Source organism: Anopheles funestus, chromosome 2RL, assembly GCF_943734845.2.
Source record: "Anopheles funestus chromosome 2RL, idAnoFuneDA-416_04, whole genome shotgun sequence".
NCBI lineage: Eukaryota > Metazoa > Arthropoda > Insecta > Diptera > Culicidae > Anopheles > Anopheles funestus.
The window spans coordinates 51,169,269-51,188,143 of NC_064598.1; the positions used below are offsets into that span (position 1 = coordinate 51,169,269).

The 18,875-nt window shown below is 40.0% G+C and overlaps 1 protein-coding gene across 7 annotated transcripts in view; it reads left to right on the top strand.

Moving 5' to 3' along the window:
- Positions 1 to 18,875, top strand: part of LOC125761657 (uncharacterized) — a 173,576-nt gene that overhangs the window by 110,460 nt on the left and 44,241 nt on the right. For all 7 annotated transcript variants that reach the window (XM_049422990.1, XM_049422989.1, XM_049422991.1 and 4 more), the window contains one exon: positions 6,781 to 6,903. In XM_049422990.1, the coding sequence (XP_049278947.1) occupies positions 6,781 to 6,903 (123 nt within the window). The remainder of the gene's footprint in view (positions 1 to 6,780; positions 6,904 to 18,875) is intronic.

Below are 18,875 nucleotides of genomic sequence, written 5' to 3' on the forward strand. Positions count from 1 at the left end.
AAGGCAATCATCGATTATAGATCTTCGAGCCGATCTGGTTATTTACGAGCTGGACAATTAAGTTGCGTGTGAAAGCGTCATTGAAGTCTATGATCTAATCGTTCTAAGTAAACTTTTTAATTATATGAACTCATATTTTCATCAAAAACTCATAAGCAGAGGTGAAAAGTTTTGTTTTTAATGTAGATATTTGAGTATAAATAAGAATAAACATTAGGAAGCATATTCCTTTAAATAATGCCTCTTAGCTGTCTGCCTTAACATAAACTAACCGAGAGAAAATCGTTGCCAAAGCTCAAGCCATACACAAGCGCAAAGATACTGCTGGAAACGCTACTGAAATGAGCCGACAGTCACATAAACGCACCCCACAATGTTTCCAAGCATTCCCGGAATAGAACATGGAACAGCGCGCTGAAGGAAGAAAAACGGCAAAGAAAACCAGCATCCGAGCATGAAAACTGGCGTCAACGGGAAATACGTGGCAATTGCATAGAGCCACCATAGGGAAGCACATTTTACTTACCTAGAGACAATGGTCCCTTTATGTACAGAGCAGAGACTGGCTTTCAAATCCATGCCCAACTAGTAGAACGAGAAAACGGAAGAGAGTTGGCACGATCTGCAACGATTTCAAGGCTAGAGATGGTTGTTTTTTTTTCTTTCGAGAACCCCTGTAGCACACTTTGTCCATTGCCGCAAGTTCTATTCCTGACGCGGGGTGCAGCAGCTTGAGGGAGTGCAGAAGGAAAACACACTTAACCTTTTCACTTTATGATGTTTTTAGCTATTCGGTGACAAAGTTTTTTTCAACACCGCTTCCACTTCGAAAGCGTCCCGGTGCTGGTTTTAAGCTTCTTATTAGAGATAGATAGCGAGCTTTGCCGTGGTGTGACGTTACCACGGTTTGGTCTTTGTAGCAAAAGTTTGCAGCACTTGCACACCATTCAGAAAGATCGTTTTTGTAGCAATGGTGTTTTGTTTTTTCTTTGCTTTGTTTTGTTTTGGTGAACAAAGTGTAATGAAGTGTGAAATTTAAGCAAAAGAAGTTGGGGCGGAGGAATAAACATGTGTCATTTTAAAATGCTGATGCACACAGCTTGTTTTGCGACATTAAACGGCTCAGGTCTGTACGCTGTTGTGTTCTTGAAAGACATCGAATGTTGCACAAACTAGAGCTGAAGTAAGTACAGGGAATTTCACAAGAACAAAAAATGGGTTTAATGCTAAGGAAAGATTAAAATTCGGCAATTTTCATGTGAAAATAATTTTAAAAAAATTTTAACGAGTCTATTAAAGCTAGCTTCATAAATTAAATAAAAATTACGTTAGGAAAATCAATCTAAATTCGGTTAAAAATCTAAACTTGAGTAAGAAAGAATCAGAATTTAGAAAGAAGAATTAAAAACTATATATTAAATAATTCTAATTAAAATGCTCAAAACTAGAACATTTTACTTTTACTTAGAACTCTGAAGTTTTAACGTTTTGAATAATTTAATTTTGAATTAACAAAAAAAATCCTTATTCTTCAATAATGTTTCGCTCTTAGTTCTAATTCTTAGCTAAGTCAAAAAATCTGATTTCGACACGTCCGGTTTCAAATTTACTTAACACAAGCGTCTATCCTTCATAACATTTTGAGAAATACTTTCATGATTTCTGTAGTAATTTTCGAATAAAAATTTATTTTTTCGATTGTCTAATTATTAGAGCTAAAACAAGATATTTTATAGCGTGGGCAGGCGTCGTTTGAATTGAAAACTCCCCGTCACGCTCGTTTGACAGACAAACGACAAAATTGGTAGACAATAAATTCCGTGTCTAATAGCCCCATCATTATTTGTTAGTATATACCCATTACCAAGGACCATTTTTAAATTTTCTTCGTGTGGATAATCCATTTCTGTTTCAAACAGGATTCATTAACGATAAAATGTCTGTAGGTTTATAATATTGCGTGTATTCTACGTTTCATTTTGTTCTCATTTCTGGCACAAAACTTATTTTATAAGTGAAATTATAAGTGTAATTTGTCATTTAGTCTTCCTATTGAATGAAAACGTAAATATTCATTCAAAACCAACTAATAAATTGTGATGTGAAAGCTTCTGTTTCCCATAAAACACATTTCATTATAAATGTGTTTTTATTGATTCGATAAATTTACAAGATATTCTTGAAACTTTGTACTTCAATCAAAAGAAAAAAGGTGTTTCATGTGTAAGAACATGTTCTTCATTACGGCGAACAATTTGTATTCTATTAGTAAACTATACGAGCAAAGTTTTCCTTATGTGTTGGTGTGAGAATTTCCACTAAAAATAAACAAGTAATAAGAAACCGTGCATTATAGCTCACATACCATCCAAACTAACAGTAAATACCATAATCGTAAAGATCAGCTACACATGATCCGCTTACTGTATCGTTGGAAGGAAAGCTATGCTGCACATGTATGAGAGAGTCCTTTCTCTGCATTAAGCCCCACCCTCCTCCCTCTCATCCCCCTTCCCCGAGAATCGTGTATGCTGAAACGTCTCTGTTCCAAGTGTAAGGCACCCAGTCCCAACCGACACTGGGAGCAGCTGATCTCCGGTTGCTTTCAACCTGGGCAATGTTTCTTTGTTGCCGGTATGCGGCGAGAAAGCCAAAAACCCAGCCGGTACTATTGTTACAGCAAACGGATTGTTTCACTTCCTGTGTTTTGGCCGCAGCTGCCACTGGGCTGGCTGGCTGTATTTCGGACGCACTGTGGCACCGTACCATACATCCGGCAGTAGGAAAGACCATCCTTCCTACGTGCTACGATGGTGTACGTTGGATGGGTTGAAAAATAAGATGCAGAACACTAGTTTGGTATCTAGCTATCCGGCACTGGTGGTCAAGCAAGGAAGAAAGTAGATGTCTGGAAAGGGAAACATATTTTTCGCAAAAGCACCTACGAATGGTCACTATCCATCTGGCTGATATGGCTATAAGAGACGACGTACGAATTGTTAAGATAGGAAACGTGGAGGTGCAAAATTTTCGGTAGTGCGCGGAGCACAAAACCATAGCACACCAATTTCTAATGAGGTGATAAAATGTTTATTACACGCTTGAATGAGCATACCCCCTGGCCAAACGTCTCCGTTTGCCGTGCCACCGTACAGAGCTGAAAGGATGTGAATTTTATGCTTCCGCACTGTAAACCTCGGTTCAGAATTGCAGGGAAAATGCCAACGGTAAACGGCAAACGGGAACGGGTACTCCACTTTGCTCATGGAAGTAACCATCAACTCTGGCATCGGTTTGCACGTTTGCATTGGGAAAACGGAAAAGTTTTTGCCCTCTCCCCCCCGAGTTCTTGGTGTGCTCTTCGGGGAAAACATGACGCTCCCGTTGGAGACGAGGATGCTCCGTAAGCTCATGAACTGTGTTGTCAGAAATGCTGACATACTTACATACACGTACTCACACACACACACACGCATACATACCCGCCAGCCCACAACCGGAAGCGGCAAAGGTTTCTGGTTCGATCGCGGTCGCCCCGGCCCTGTCTGGGTCTGGGGGTGTAATGAAGTAGTTCAAATGGGATAACAATGTACCCACACGGAGCAAGTAAGGCCTTTGGGACGACACCGACGCTGACTACTCATGTAAACTACGACTCCGGTTGGAGAGAGTTTTCAGCTTGAGCTTGTTGTTTGGTTGTAATTCGGTACGGGTCGATAATCCTGTCGCTCCCCAAAGGGAAGTCATTTAGCAAGCGGCTCTCCCTACGAAGATACGGCTGTAAAGAGACTTTCCGTACAACGGCAAACGAAACGCTACTAAATGTGGTGGGAAATGTATAGAATGTTTGCTTACGGTCGGAAGTCCCGAATCAATTAGTCACTCACAGCAACTACAGCAGATTCCTGCCGGAAGGCAAACGATTCGCATGTAAAATGCGTAAAGGAAGTCATTAAAACGATGCGAAAAAATACGCTTGCATAATCGAAGGTGATGAGGTGAGAAGAGGCCACAGCAACAACACGAACTCACGACAAAACGTAAACCGAACCGTCTCGCTGTTTGTGCCAATTTACGCAACAACGAATGGTCGGGACAAAACGAGGTGGAACAACAACAAAGAAAGGGGGTACCAATTGGTTTCTACCGCTTGGTTTGATTACGTCTTATCGTGGTGATTTCATCTCTTTACCTTTCACGAGCAAGAACTCGAAAGAACTCGCGGAGTCCCTTTTTGGATCGCTCGCTTCGAAGTTTTGCACGCAGACACGCCGCATACTACACGTTTATTGCCTCCGTTTTCGACGTATTGTCGGTACGGGTTTACCTTAGCATTGGTACATTGTGGTGAGAGGCAATCGATCCGTCGCTTTCGTAACAGCCGTAAAATGTAACCTTTTTTTCTCTCTTTCTCTCTCTCTCTCTCTCTCTCTCTCTCTCTGTGAGGTTTTGTTCTTCTTTGCTGCTGAGCCACCCAGTCATAAAGTGGCATTGTTATGATCGTTAAATTTATTATTGACTTGATGAAGCGAACAAAACTGCTGTACTGTGTGGTGGCTGTAAGCTGTGAAGGCTTCAAAATGAATGTACCTTTAAAGGGACATTTTGCTTGAGCAGTGTTTTTCTTCAACACAATAAAAAACATAAATATTTGGAGTTTCAATGGTTTTTTAAAACTTGCACCCGTGAGGGTAAAAGGTGACATAATAATAGTTACGGGATTTATTGCATTCATGTTGATTCTAAAGTTTGCATATAAAATGTTTAATGAACTTATGAACATTATGCTAAAGAGCTAATACGTCGTGTAAGTATTTCATGCTCGATTACGTGGAGCAACAAAATGATTGATGATTTAAGGTAAATCTATAAATCAAACTCTAATAAAAAGTAATTGGGGAAAATAATTTTAACGCAACAAAATCAGAATAAAGAACAAATTCAGCAATTTCAATTCTTTCTTATCATTATTGATGCAAAAAGACCTTGGAAATATTCCGCTTTTCTCGTTCCTCGCATTGAACTTTCATCAATGTATTAAAGCTGGAAAGCTTAAGTTGAAAATCATATGACGGAATATCATTAAAAATACTATACTGTAGTGAACTGTAGTGAATATAGAATATAGAATAATACATAATACGTGACTTCCCTTTGTCTAAGATACGTGTTTATTCTAGCAGTTGAAGAGGTAATCTGGCTATTTTCGGACGAGCTCGACCTTTCCATAGCTGTGCGGAGGACAAGGTTCTTCAGTACAGATATGCCGTTACAGTAAATAATCATAAACTAGAATTATACCAACTATAATTATACATTTGAAAAATATGGTAGAAAATTCAACGAATTGCACTTATTAAGTATTCAAAGCTCGTGACAAGAAAAGTTGATATAATGAATTGGGATACATATAAATGGAAAGTACGATATTTATATATTAAGTTACATTACAAGTTCTTTTCTTTATTTAAGCTATTAAATTATTATTTAGACAAATTTCATTCCTTAAAACTGAAGAAGCACGTATAGATAAAAAAATAAAATACTTTCTTATAATAAGCATGTTCTTAAGGACGAAAAAATCATTAAGATCAGATCGATTGATAATTAATAAATAAATAAATTACGTTAGAAATTATAAAACCTTATCCTTATTTTAATGTTCCCTTTTTTAAAAATAAAAGATGATTACAGTAAACAAAATTTTGAAAATACAATCCATCACCAAAAATTTTAATCCATATCCATGAAGCGTTTCTTTGTGTAGCGTTCAGTACAGGGTAGAATATTATTTAATCTACTCAAATGTACTATAATTCCGTACTCTAGTGACATGTAAATAGTAAAGCACACGTGTAACAGGGTGCTCAGCTAAAAGAATCGCCTTCCGTTCGACCTTCCCGAAGCCCGATAAAGCGAAAGAGCACGCTACAAAACACAACATTGGTAGCAGGTACTGGCCAGCGGCCATTTTGAGCCTGAAGCAAACAACCGCCACCCGTCGCCAATGTCACCGTTGGTATTAATTTTAGCACCGCCAATCAACAGCCAACCACCAGCTCTTTCCGGCTGGTGACCGCGTTTGCACGAAGGCGTGAATTGATTACTGCTAAAGTTCTCCACCTGCTCAACATCAACTTCTTCAACGTGGCCGACTGTGTTACCTCGACAGTCACGACAACTGCTAGCTTCGAGCTAATGTGCTTCGTCCACGCACTTCCAACTGTTCAGCCCTATCGCTCAACCACGTACATATATCGCACGCAATAACGCTTAGTCTTTTGGATTTGGGGAGTCAGGGGAGTCAAAAGGGAACGGCGTGTGTGCGTGTGTGTAAGTGGTGGCCGATGGTAGGCTTCCCTTAACCCAGCGGTTACACGAGGTAGGAATATAGTTGAGATTTAAGGTATAAATAAGGAAGAATAAGGAGAACCAAATCACGCCAAAAGCTGCACCACGCTAGATGCAAATCCGGTCCGGTTACGGTGTTTTGAAACTTCACGGTCCGCTTGCAATAAAACCACCGTCTAGTGCAGCCGACTGTAGTAACGAGTAGTAACGCTCATGTATAAGCTTCTCTGTAGGCTGGCGGATTATAGGAAATCTTTTTCTTCTATGTTTGTAATTAACGCTCATAGAGCTATTAATTTGTTTAACAACCGTTCTAGTGTACCGCCGGATTATGACCATGAGTGTTCAAAAAATTCCATTTTTAGCGTACACAACTTTCTCACTAATTTTAATGTTTTCGTTTTACGTCTGCTCTCATTTTCCTTGCAGGATCGAATATTAAGACTGCAATAGCTATTTTAAATTGTATATTAGCACGACAGCTGTGCTTCGAGGACCCGTCATGTTCAGCCATCCTGGAGATTATACCGCGCGTCTGTGGGCCAGTACCAGGTAAGTAAAAACCGTATTGCTAAACCACAAACGATTTGTTTAATCGATGGGTAATGATTCTCACCAAAACCAAACATCAAGCGGATCTAGTTTAAATATGTTTTAAATTTTACTATTTTTAAATTTAAACACAAAAACTTGTTTATTTTTTTCCTCCTAAAAGCGACATTTTAGCCACGAAAAATCATTCATTCTCAAACACTGTAAAACATTTAACATGCAGCACGTCTGTGTGGTGACTGAAGCGCAGTAACGATTGTCTTGTGTGGAGTGTCACACCACGCCATTGTCTATTTGTCGTTCGTAATGATAGGGCGCACTGGATTGCTGGGTGCGTTTTTCTTCCTACATTTGTGTCAATGGTGTAAAGGGTAAAAGGCACAAAACCCGTAACCATACACAGCAACATCCGTGTGCTCGCAGATAGAAATGCTTTCAGTGGAACACGAATGGTGCAACTAACAAGACGTGGCTGCGCTTATTTTCCAACCACTTGAATGGTACGTTCCTTCGCCGGGTCCTTATCGTGGTCTCGGTCACTGATGCACTCCTTCGGTGGTGGCTACGTGTGCGTTGTGGGACTCCGTTCAGCAACTCTTGTCGACAGGTTGCATGCTCCAGGTGGGGAAGAAAAAATGAAACACAATTTTTGCCTTGTGTGCAACCTTGCAGATGCAACGCCGAAAGCTACGGGGAGTTTAATTAAAGGAGACGCCACAAAGTCTGCACGGCTGTACGCGTGAGACGGTTGTACGAGTTTGCGTGTGTGTGTGTGTGTGTGTGTATGCCCGTTGCTTACATGCACTTTGGGAGCAACACAAATGCGATCATATGGAGTGGATAAAAGAGTGAGTGAAAGGGATTGGGAACATTTCCTACAGCTTGCCCGGAACGCTAACGATGTAATTTTGTGGAAAATCTAAACTACATGATGTGGCGCAGCTCGTCTTACCGAGTGATTTGTGAAAGCAGCGGAGAAGAAAAACCCAAAGAAAGATGGAACGCGTTTAGTAAGCCACATTAAACTATAACATTGCTTAACTTTAAAGCCCTTTTCACAAAACGCATCAACGTTTGTCACAATAATCGATATCCTGAAGTTAATGTTTCCAGATGCTCATAATAATTATTTAAGCTTATCAAACGCTAGAAACTTGATGCATAAAGTTTAACTATTCTTCACCATGCACGCTTTGTTAAATCATCCTCAACAATGCTGATTGGAAATAAAGATTTGCATGGTGGGTGGGTCGGCTTTTCAAACAGTCAACCCTAATCGTCTATCGCCTTGAAGAGCGCTCCTGCACCGGATGTTGCAACTGCACGGCTGCAGCTAAAGTTTAAACGATCGCTCAAGTGGCCCTTGCTGCCGGGTTTCGTCTAATGTCTGCCCGTTTAGCAGGACTAGCAGCACTAGCGTCCTGTACCGTAGCGTCAGGCCGGGGTTGCGTTCTTAAAAGTCATTAATATTCTTTCCCCATCAAAAGAAGCCCTTAACCCACACCGTTCACCGCGGACATACGGAACCATAGCGCTGGTGCTCACACGTGGCCACAGTTGTATGTGTGTTGGTGTGTATTTTCGATGGTACAATCTCGCACCGGTGGCTAAATCCGTAACCAAAGCCTTAAGAACCTCGTACGCCTAGCCGGAACAAAATACCAGGGTGGATCCGGAACGACAGGGACAAAGATAAGGCTTTCCGCATGGCTCTGTCATTGGCTGGAAGTGGTATCGCTTTTCTCGTGATTTCGGTACTTTTGCACTCCCTCTCTCCCTCCCCTTCCCTCAACATAACAAAGCAGCACCAGTATTAAGAGGAAAACTGTATCAAGTTCAAGTACTTGAGCCCACTCCACAATAGGATACCGAGAGCCAGGCTGTCGCTTCCTGCTTGTTGACGGCAAGATTCTGATCAACTCAATCCATCCAAAACGGCAAAAAGGTTCTCGGTAACCGCTAGTGCTAGGGCTGGATGGTTTCTATTCCTAGCGCCGGAACATTCCACGAATGCTGCTGCTGCTGCTACTCGCATGGTGCCATGCGGTAAATGTATGCAAATTTATGCAACGCTTCCACAACCCCTTTTTTCAGTGGATACATTTTTTTTTTGCTTGCTCTTGTCCGCCCCTGTGGGTAGGTCTCTTTCCCAGCGTGCCTAAAGTTCATCCCCCATACGACGACAAGGTTTTCTGGACGCTACGGTGAATGTTTTTTTTTTACCCGAGGACGGGACAACTTTTCCGATAAAGGCCAACCCGAACCGTGCTGCGAACCGGTCACGATGGTACCAACAGTGCTGCCGAACAAGTGGAACAGTGGACATGTGGTCAATGGGTAAGGAAAATCTGGCCCCAGTAAAAGCACACGGTTTTCTACTCAACATACAAATGGTATGGAAAAAAGCAGCCCACCCGAGCCCGGTGGGCAAAGTGGCAAAGATGGAAAAACGATCCAAAAGCCAGACATGAATGTGGGAATGATAGAAGCCAAAGCTCCGGCGTTAAATAGAGTCATGAATGAAGATGACGAGTTACAGTAAGTAAGTCACGGGCAATGAAAGCCAAAAAAAGTCCGACTTGGTGTGTCAATTTTTGAACTGAATACGGTTCGTGTCGTTTGTGACATTTTAATGAGGTACCAGGGCGAGATTGCCAGTGTGAACAGAAAGGCGAGATGGTTCGATCCGCACACTGTTTGCTTCTGAGATTAAGGATTTCACAAAGTTCACAATGTATGCGAATATCGAAGTATTGCATCATTCACCTTTTTTCCCCCCGCACAGCAAAAGAGGGTTAGTGGATTTCCCAACCGGTGGGTACGAAAATAATATGCAAATGTATCATCATCATTATCATCACCGTCATGGTATTGAGCAGTGCGTGGTCGAGAGAAATGAAGCGAAAGAGTGAGATGGTGAAGGAACAAAAAAAACAGACTATCAAAAACGAAAGCAACAAAACGAGCCTTTCATTTGATACGAGTGAATGGAGGGAAAAAAGCTGATGAAACAGATTTTGGATGTAATCTGCGGATGATGAAATTTCAACATTTTCCCCATAGAACCGTTAGAATGCTCAGCCATTGGGTGGCAATAGTAGACAAAGGCGGTTGTTTAGAATGCAACAAAATATCATGTAAGCCCGGTACGCTTCATTTAGGGATGTCCATTTTTTATACAAAACATGGAGTAGGAAGTATAAACCTACACACAGAAAGGGAGATGCCATAATGGACGACATTCCTTATGCAATGCAACCTGTTGAAAGTTGGGACAAACAGATTTGTGTGCGTGTGTGTGTTTGTGAATAGTTCACTCAATGCTTACGCTCGGATGATGTTAAACATGTGCAATATTCTTTCTTATTAGGGAACCCTTGTTGCAGTAAGGCTCTTGATTATTCAGCGGATTTGGAATGTAAGCTTTTTTCTTCGGTGCATTGATCTTATCTTGTACATGATTTGCATTTTCTGCTTTGTTGTTCATTAACCCATTATGCAAATGATACATTTTTTTCTCGATGTTTAATACCAGTTTAAGCATTTCCATTTTTTCACAGTACTTTAACAGATGTAAATAAAAATGGACAGGAGTTGTGTTTTTGTTGTGAACAATTATTACTTAAACGGTTTCAGTTATTAAAATACACAAATTAAAAAACACAAATTTATTCTAATTTCTCATTCGGGCAAAATTTTTAAATGTTTAAAATGTTTTTGAAAATATGTTTTAGAAAAGATGCATGCAATAACGATGACGGTCTTCGTATATGTAACTTAACAACAAAAAATTATATTTTAACGATAAGTAAAGAAAAATGTAGCGCATTCTAGGATTTCAAAATTCAAATGCTAAAATCTTCAGAATTCTTCGACTAATTAGATTATCTAGAAACAGAAGTATATTTATTTATTTATTTATTTATTTATTTATTCGTCAAATTGTCTGTCACATGGGTATCAAAATGGTTCTTAAAAACATATCCCATTCTGATTTTTTTCCGATTAGAATTTCACTCCTTTTTCGTAGATTTTTTTTCTTCGAATGCTTTCTTAACTGACACAACCGCGATGTCAAAACGTGTTACGAAAGCTTTAAAACAAATTAGTTACATCTATAAAAGTTTGAGATAGGTGAAAATATCACACAGCTTCCTCCAGATTTTCAGACCCAATTAGAAAAGATTCCAGGAATAACTTCTACTTTAACACCTGTACCAGAAAACCTTGTACTGGACATTAATAAATTTATGTTAGTTATTCAACACCAACTAACTTTCTTCCAGTATTCCCTATTAGCACAAATGCTTTCAAATTGATACAGTTCATAAATCAACTTTCACAATTGCTTCTTCGATACTCGGGCCGAGAAAGGTCTTTACATCTACATATCAAACTATCTTCAATTATTTAGGTTCTTTTTCGTCCCCTCGATTTTTGCATAACCGAACTGCACCCAACCAGGGTCAAACTTGCAGGACATGTGCATCGAAAGACACCTGCAGCTTGTATTGGGAATACCTGGCAGTGGTATTGATTTTACTTCACCTCTATCGATCGCTATAATGTATGTGCTTTATTTGCTTCTCGGTAACCCATCTTCTTGAGACGTTACTCGCCCGAGAATGCCGGGAATAAACTCACCCAGTGCCGTGTTGTTCAGTTGATAGTCAAGTTGGACTGTCAGCTGCCACCCACCCGTAAGTCCACCCGCAGCGGATGGTACTGATGGACTTTTCCGTTTTCTGCTTGCACGCTTACGTAAGCATTGTCCGTAATCGGACTGCAGTATTAAGTCAGGTTTTTTTTTCTTCTGTCCATTTGCCCTCTCCCCATGTAACTTCGTGATAGTTGTCTTCCCCGGGTTAGATTCCCGGATGTGGTACGAGGTAGCAAATGCGAACCGTGTGTTTGATTGGTCGGTCGTCCCGAAATGACATCCTACATAACACCAACCAGCCGGCGGTGTATCAATGTATTTCGCCACTGAAAACTGCATCGCTAGCATGTTTTCTCTTAGGGTTTCTTTCTCCACTCTGGCCGTGTCCCTTTGCTAGCACTGGTGCGCCCATTTCCAAGCCCATACCGTGCGCTTTTTGACTGTTTCGATTTGATTTCGAAGTAAAATATAGCCAAATGCAAACGAGCCGGGCGAAGGAACACCAGCTCGAAACACGGCTAGTTCATCTTTGCAACCCAGCCCTACGGTGGACATTTATTTGCTACAATCGCAAAACTTTTACGAGCATAAATTTGCATATCAACCGACACAAAATGAATACACTGTACGTTGAGCATCAGGTGGTGCGGGAGGAAGGAGAAGAGAGCAGGAGTAGCATCTTCCACGAAATGGGAAATCGTTTCCAGTGCCTTGTGGCAAAAATCGGTCAGAATCAATTGCTGTCAAATGAATCGAGCTGATCAGCATGTCTTCCCGGAAGATGATTGGTTTGAATTTCCATGGAACGGAAATGGATGAGTTATTTTTTTTTTTGCTTTATTTTTGAGCACAGTTTCCGTGCAAGTTGTTTAATTTAGTGTAGTGGATTTTATAGAGCAATTAATTTAGGTTTTTGCTTTTGATTTTTTTTAGAGTAGCGGCTTTTTATTATTTGTAACATATTTATTAATCACATATTTTATAATTAAAACTAACTTCGATGTTAGGTGGCAAAGTTGTAGCCATTTTTGTATTCTATTCTTCTAATGGATAAACTAGAAAATTTTCAGGATCATCTGCAATCCTTCACACTGTCTGGCACTGTTGAAGTTGTAATTTTTTTTTCTCAATTTTTTGTAGAATTTAACATGTGAAATGAAATACATAAGGCTAGAATGGGATAATCATAAATATGCACCGAATGTAAGACATAATTTAACAGATTAAATATTAAATAAATAAAATAAACAACAAAGTGGTGGGTTTCATATATGCTTAAACACACTCCTGTTTAACTTGAAAAGAATCAAAATGTGTGTCTAACGTTGCAACTTGAATTCGTAAGTCCTTATATAGCTTTGAGCCATATTGTCAGCCATTTCAAAATTGCCTCTTGGACTTCCTTGTTTTATTTTTTTAATTTCAATTATTGCTATTTCAGTTTCTGTTAAATGTATATATTACAATTATTTTAAATGTAAATGTCGAAGTAATGCAACATGTGATTTAGTCTTCATTTATGTCTCTAATATATCAACACTTCGAATGCGTCGATCTATGAACAGTTTCAACTTGATCTCTTGTCAGTTGTTCGAAAGACGAAGCAAATGAAACTAATCGACCGTACGTTGGTCCATTTCTTAGAACTGCTATGACAATCCAGTGTGTTCGTTCCACCAACACCTATTACACGACCGATGTTTGCTTCTTTCCCCCGCTGGCGACTGTAATCAAACTAACCCATACTGCCAACCAAATCCCCCTAAAACCGAGCGAGATCAAATTGATTGCGACAGACGTGACAGTGACAATTTTATTAATACACGTCCAGACCATGTCTGCCTCCGGTCGATGACAATCCCTTTTTTTGTGTAACTACGTTCAACGTTAAATTGTCAATAAATGCTTGAACCGGCTACTTTCCTTTCCTTTTCAACGCTTCACATAAGAAAAAGAATCCGGTGAATGTCGGTGGAAAGATGAATGTAGAAAAGCATTGCCCAAACCATCCTCGCATGGAAGCCATCTTCGTATATGGCAGGCCTTTTGAATGAAATCAATCCAACCGTAAGCCTATCCCGGTAGGTGTAAAAGTATTTTCCAGCTACATAAATGCAAAAGATGTTTTGCATACGATGAATGATGCGAAGGTGATGGAATGGAATGAGCTGAAAGCTGGCTACAAGCTACGGGAACCGCTTTTCATCACTTGATGAAGACTTGAAGAGATGAAATTCTGCTTGACAGTGGGAATGCGACCGTTGTTACTGTCCATTGTCATGCTTTCAACGGGCTTCATCAAAGCGAGTGGAATTGTTCAGGTGTGAGGCGAAATGTCTTTGATCTATGCAGGACATTTTTGCATTTAACAAAAAAAAACCTGATGAACACTCCGTCATGGAAAGAGCTTCCTGAGTGCCACCTTATAGCTCATCTATCTGTCCATTTCAAGATTGCAAACAGTTCGATAAGTCCGGTAATTGTCTGTCAAACTCTTGATCGGCTGGAGTAAGAAGAGGTACGGTTTCGTTCAATTCCAAACCGTTTTGTGTGCCCTGCGTGATGATCACCATTCGCGGTATTATCTGTAAGTGCTGGAATTGGGTCTCTTCGCTTCATCAGCCTCTACGTCGGAAAGCTCATAATCTCTCCGTCTTTCCGGTATTTTCCACCACGAGCGAACAGCAGGAATTTTGTAGCTCGAGCATTTTGTGCCAAAGTATCGATAACACTATGACTATATTATGGTTTTGCTTCCCCTTAGTTCAACTACCGAACCCATCAGAAAAGGTCGATAAATCAGTTTCGTTTAGCTTCTTCGCGTCTCGATAGGTCGCGCGTAATCATCCTTTGCATTTGCTGTCACGCTCAGCATCCGAAATTGTTGCCTGCCTGCCTGCCTACGCTTAAGTGGCCGCTTCGTTTAGGCGATCATTAGAAGCGAATGCTTTTGCTCATTAGTGTGTTTTGCCTTATGCCTTTTTTTTCTTCTGGCTCAATTCTGGCTTCATTTTCCCATCGTAACATTATGTGTAGCGCACTGTGTGGTCTCCTGTCTTCCTGGGAAGCATGTTGATGTTTTTTTTTCCTCCAAACTTTTTTCTTCTTGTTTGTTTCATTGTTCACCCATTTATGTCCCATTTTGGCAGAGGAAATGAGCTCCCATTGGAGCTGATAAACCTGACACTTGACACTTTTGGTGTCCTGTCATGTCACGAGCTGGATTGAGCTGGGCTAAACGTACGCTTCCAAGAATTCCGGCCATTTGCGAGTCCGGAGTGATTGATGATACGGCCAAACGTGCTAGCTTCATGCGAGAAATTTGGGCTTCAAAGCATGCGACGGAAAGGCATTTGCGCTGAGGATGTGAAGCACTCCCAGTGTCGTATTGTGACGTTAATTCAATGAACAAATATTTAACCCACTGCTGGTGCCCGCCTAACTTTTCCTTTCCCGACGACAATGCGAGTTAATTTAAAATCACAAAACAGCACTGCAAAGTTTACCAAGTAAACAGGAGAAGCTTTTCATGTGTTTCGACATGGAGCATCGTTGTGTGGTTGTATTCGATTTATCGTGGGAGATATGTTTCATGAAATGTTTCTTTATTTTTCTTTAGAAGTGCTTTAAAATGCATTGGTTGTGAAATGAAACAAATATTTTGAACTTTTTCTACTTTCACTCGTTTTTATTCATTGGTCCACCCGAATCGGCTTCTCTAGCAATGGAAAATTAAACCGATAATTGTGAACATTTCTTTTTGTACGATGAAATATGTTCTTCGATCGCGCGCCAAAGATGTGCCGAAGCGAGAGGCTGTTGCGGTTTATTTACAACCTTCATTCGTTCTGAGGTAAGTAGAGTGGCCCACTCCAACCTTCAAGCAATGGTTGCCAAATTGACTTTCTCAATTAGGTAAATTAAGACCTTCGCCTGGCACCGACGGACAACACCAAAGGACAGTGAAGGTTTTGCACTTTTCTACCGCTTCATTTATCTCTTCGATACCGAAGTCTGCATCAATTTGATGGGCACTGCTGATGGGTTCTGGTGTTCGGGTGCGGTGGCTCGTTTTCTTTTCGGACCATTTTCATTGCGGTTTTGGGTTCTTTGGTTTCACCCCTGCCACACCATACCGCGTCGACACCAAACGGGCGAAACGTTGGGCGATTACATTTTAAGTGCCATGGTTTCGAAGCAATGAATTACACGTCATTAGACTTTCAGCTGGACGCACCGGAAGCTGCTGGCGTCGGGGAAGACCGGGGTGTGGACCGCGAAAAGCAGAAGTATCTTGCGAGACCATCAAATCACGCCGTTCTGCCATCCGTGTTCGGAAACGATCGCAATTGAGTGGTAGGCGAACTGTGTCGGTGTAATTCTTTGTCCGTGAGGGGTTTTTTTTTCGCTGCTGCTCCATCCTTAAAAAGACACCAATGTTTTTTTTCCACGTTTCCCCATCTTAACAAAGCTGCTTTTCATCACATTCCCGGTTTGCTCGGACGGTTTTTTTCTTTCTTAAAAATTGGCCCAACATAAAACAAAAGGCAAGTGAAAAGCTCGACGCGCAATAAGTGGTGTTAAAAACCGAAACACATCAGCGGAGCGAGAAAATTAAATGGAAGAACTCATTTAGCTGTGGACGAAATTGAGCAAAAATAAATTCATTATTGTTGCCTAGCTGGGACAACGGGGCCGGGGGGTCCGCTATTCCCGTAATTCATTATCGTCCATCTGGTGCGGCCATCTTCGTACGGCGACGGGATGTCCGATTTGCCGCACTGTGCCGGCCACCCAGCACCCAGGCTAATGCAATCGAAGGCGAAGCGCGAGCACATAATCGTCTGCGTGTTCTGTCTCCTTCCGAGAACGGTGTCCCATTATAGCCAGCATCCCGGGGATTGGATGAAAATGAAGAAGCACCCAGCAGAAAACCACCCAGGAAAAGGGCAGTAAATAGCAATTTGTCATTGGCACAGTTTCTTCTGCAGTAGGGATTTTTTTTTGGTTTGGTTTTTTGTTAAGCACTGTTTGTCACCGCGTTTGTTTATTTTTTTTTCTTTCTGTTGTCCCGTGCCCGAAAGTCATTGTTCTTAAAGTGCGCTAGCATTGATTGGGGGAGTTGAGAAAAGGTGAATAGTAAGAAGGATAATGTCTCTCAAACGGATGGACAGCCTGGAAGAAAGACACAGCGTGACACACGTACCTTACGTGATCGCTAGTAAACGAAGCAAATGGATGGCAATGAGCGCTACGCACCTGTTTTTTGATGTCTCAGCAGCAGCTGTCTGTGCTGTCTGGTCCTTCGTAGATGATGCTCGTTTTTAAACACCTTCATTTGCATTATTTCCCACGTTGATGGATGGGATTGAAAATGAAGGTTGCGAAATGAAAGTGTTGCAGAAATTGTAAAATAAAAAATGTGTTCTAGATGTACTTTTTTCAAACAAAATTATCTCCGTCGAAAAGGCCAGATTAATTTGTTATAGAATTTATTACCATCGAGATACATTTTAAGATTAATGTTCTTTTAATTTGTAGTGTAAAATATTATTAACTAGATTCGCTGTAAAAAAGGTTTAAGCGTAAATGGAAATTTATCTAAATGTAATGATAGATCTAAATATCTAAAACTTCTAACATTGATCTCGGCGTAAATTAAATCTTACACATTTCCACTATCATTCTGTATCATTTGGTAAATGGCTCATTAGAAAATTTTGAAGTTTTAATACATTACTATAGAGTTTGTAACCCTTCAATGGCCGAGTTTCAATAGCTACATTTCTCAAAACTTCATTTGGTCCTGACTCAGTTATGACTATAATAATGTAAATAAAATTATTTAGTATTAGTATTAAGAATAATTATTTCACATCAATAATTCTTTTAATTCTAACAACAATTGATGGAAATTAAAATCAAAACATACTTGTTCTGTACAACGTTTTACGCACGTTTTCGATCACACACAGTTCCGGTACAACGATTATATCGTTAATTTATTAATTTATTTTCCTAGAAACATTTCAAGCTAAGTTGTTTAAGCATTAAATTAAACCTTTTCTCATGTTTTACATTTTGAAATCGAACCAAATCCATTCGTAATATGTTTGAGTCATTCAAAGAAAAGGGTTCATTGTTTGTATTTTAAAAATAAAAATTACAGGGTTTGCTAACCATTAAATTCAAAACCAAAAATTAACCATGGAGACGCCTAGTCTGCATGTGTTTGTTTCAAACGAAACAATCAAAAACATAAGCAAAATATGTTTATGAACAAAAATGTAACGGTTAAAAATATCGAAATTAAAATCTTGAGAAACCAGATTCGATAAGACCTTACATTTATCTTAGCTAATCTTTTCGTTTGAATTTCCATGTATCCTGAAAAGATGAGTTTTATTTATATCAACAATAATGCACGATGCAGCAATTTTTTAAATTCTGTTATGTAACTAGCTTATGAAAAACTAGTATAAATGCATAACTTATACCGAACAGGTAAAACAGTGTCTATTCCTGACCTACTGAACGTTTTCCAAGTGTCCATTTTACAGCTCCCTCAGAAAGCAATCTCACTCTTAACTGTTCCCATTTTCTACGTCCCGCCGATCATCATCCGTATCCATTAGCCGCAGGAAAAAGTAACCTTCCTTGACTGCTTACTGACACAAAATCCCACAAATAAACTAGAAAGGTCAAGAAACAAGGGGGAAAAACCGCTGGAGGTGAGTTTATGAGCCTGTTTAGGTGGGGTAATTTTTCGGTGGAAGTACTTAATGTGAGTCAATAACGGCAATCGGATTACTACAGCCAGTTACTGCTACTTGAACTTCCCACCTTTTATCCTACCGGTAGGGGTTTTGATTTTGAAAAGGGGTTAATTCATGACGCGAGCTTCAAATTAATGACACCGATTAGGCTGGTCAGCGATGTTACGAGATAAATGTTGTATTTTCCTTAATGCTGGAGGTTGAATTCGTGTCGCACGCCGGGATTACGAAGCATGAAACAATTTACGTAACTTTTGCAAAGCAAACGGTTTAAGGGAATTTATCATATTCCATACCACATTTTCCATAACTTGCTATAGGCCAGATTTTTTTTTATATTACTTTAACTTTATTATAACTTTATTATAAAACGATTTCCTCAACAATTTTTTAAAAATATCTATTTTCTCGGAAAAAGATCGCAGCACATTTCCTGCTTTAAGTGAACGCAATGAATGAAAATTTTACTTCCCCAAACTAACCGGACGGCCGTATTTGTTTTGCTTGTCTCAGTCGCTCAGCTAATCAATACCACC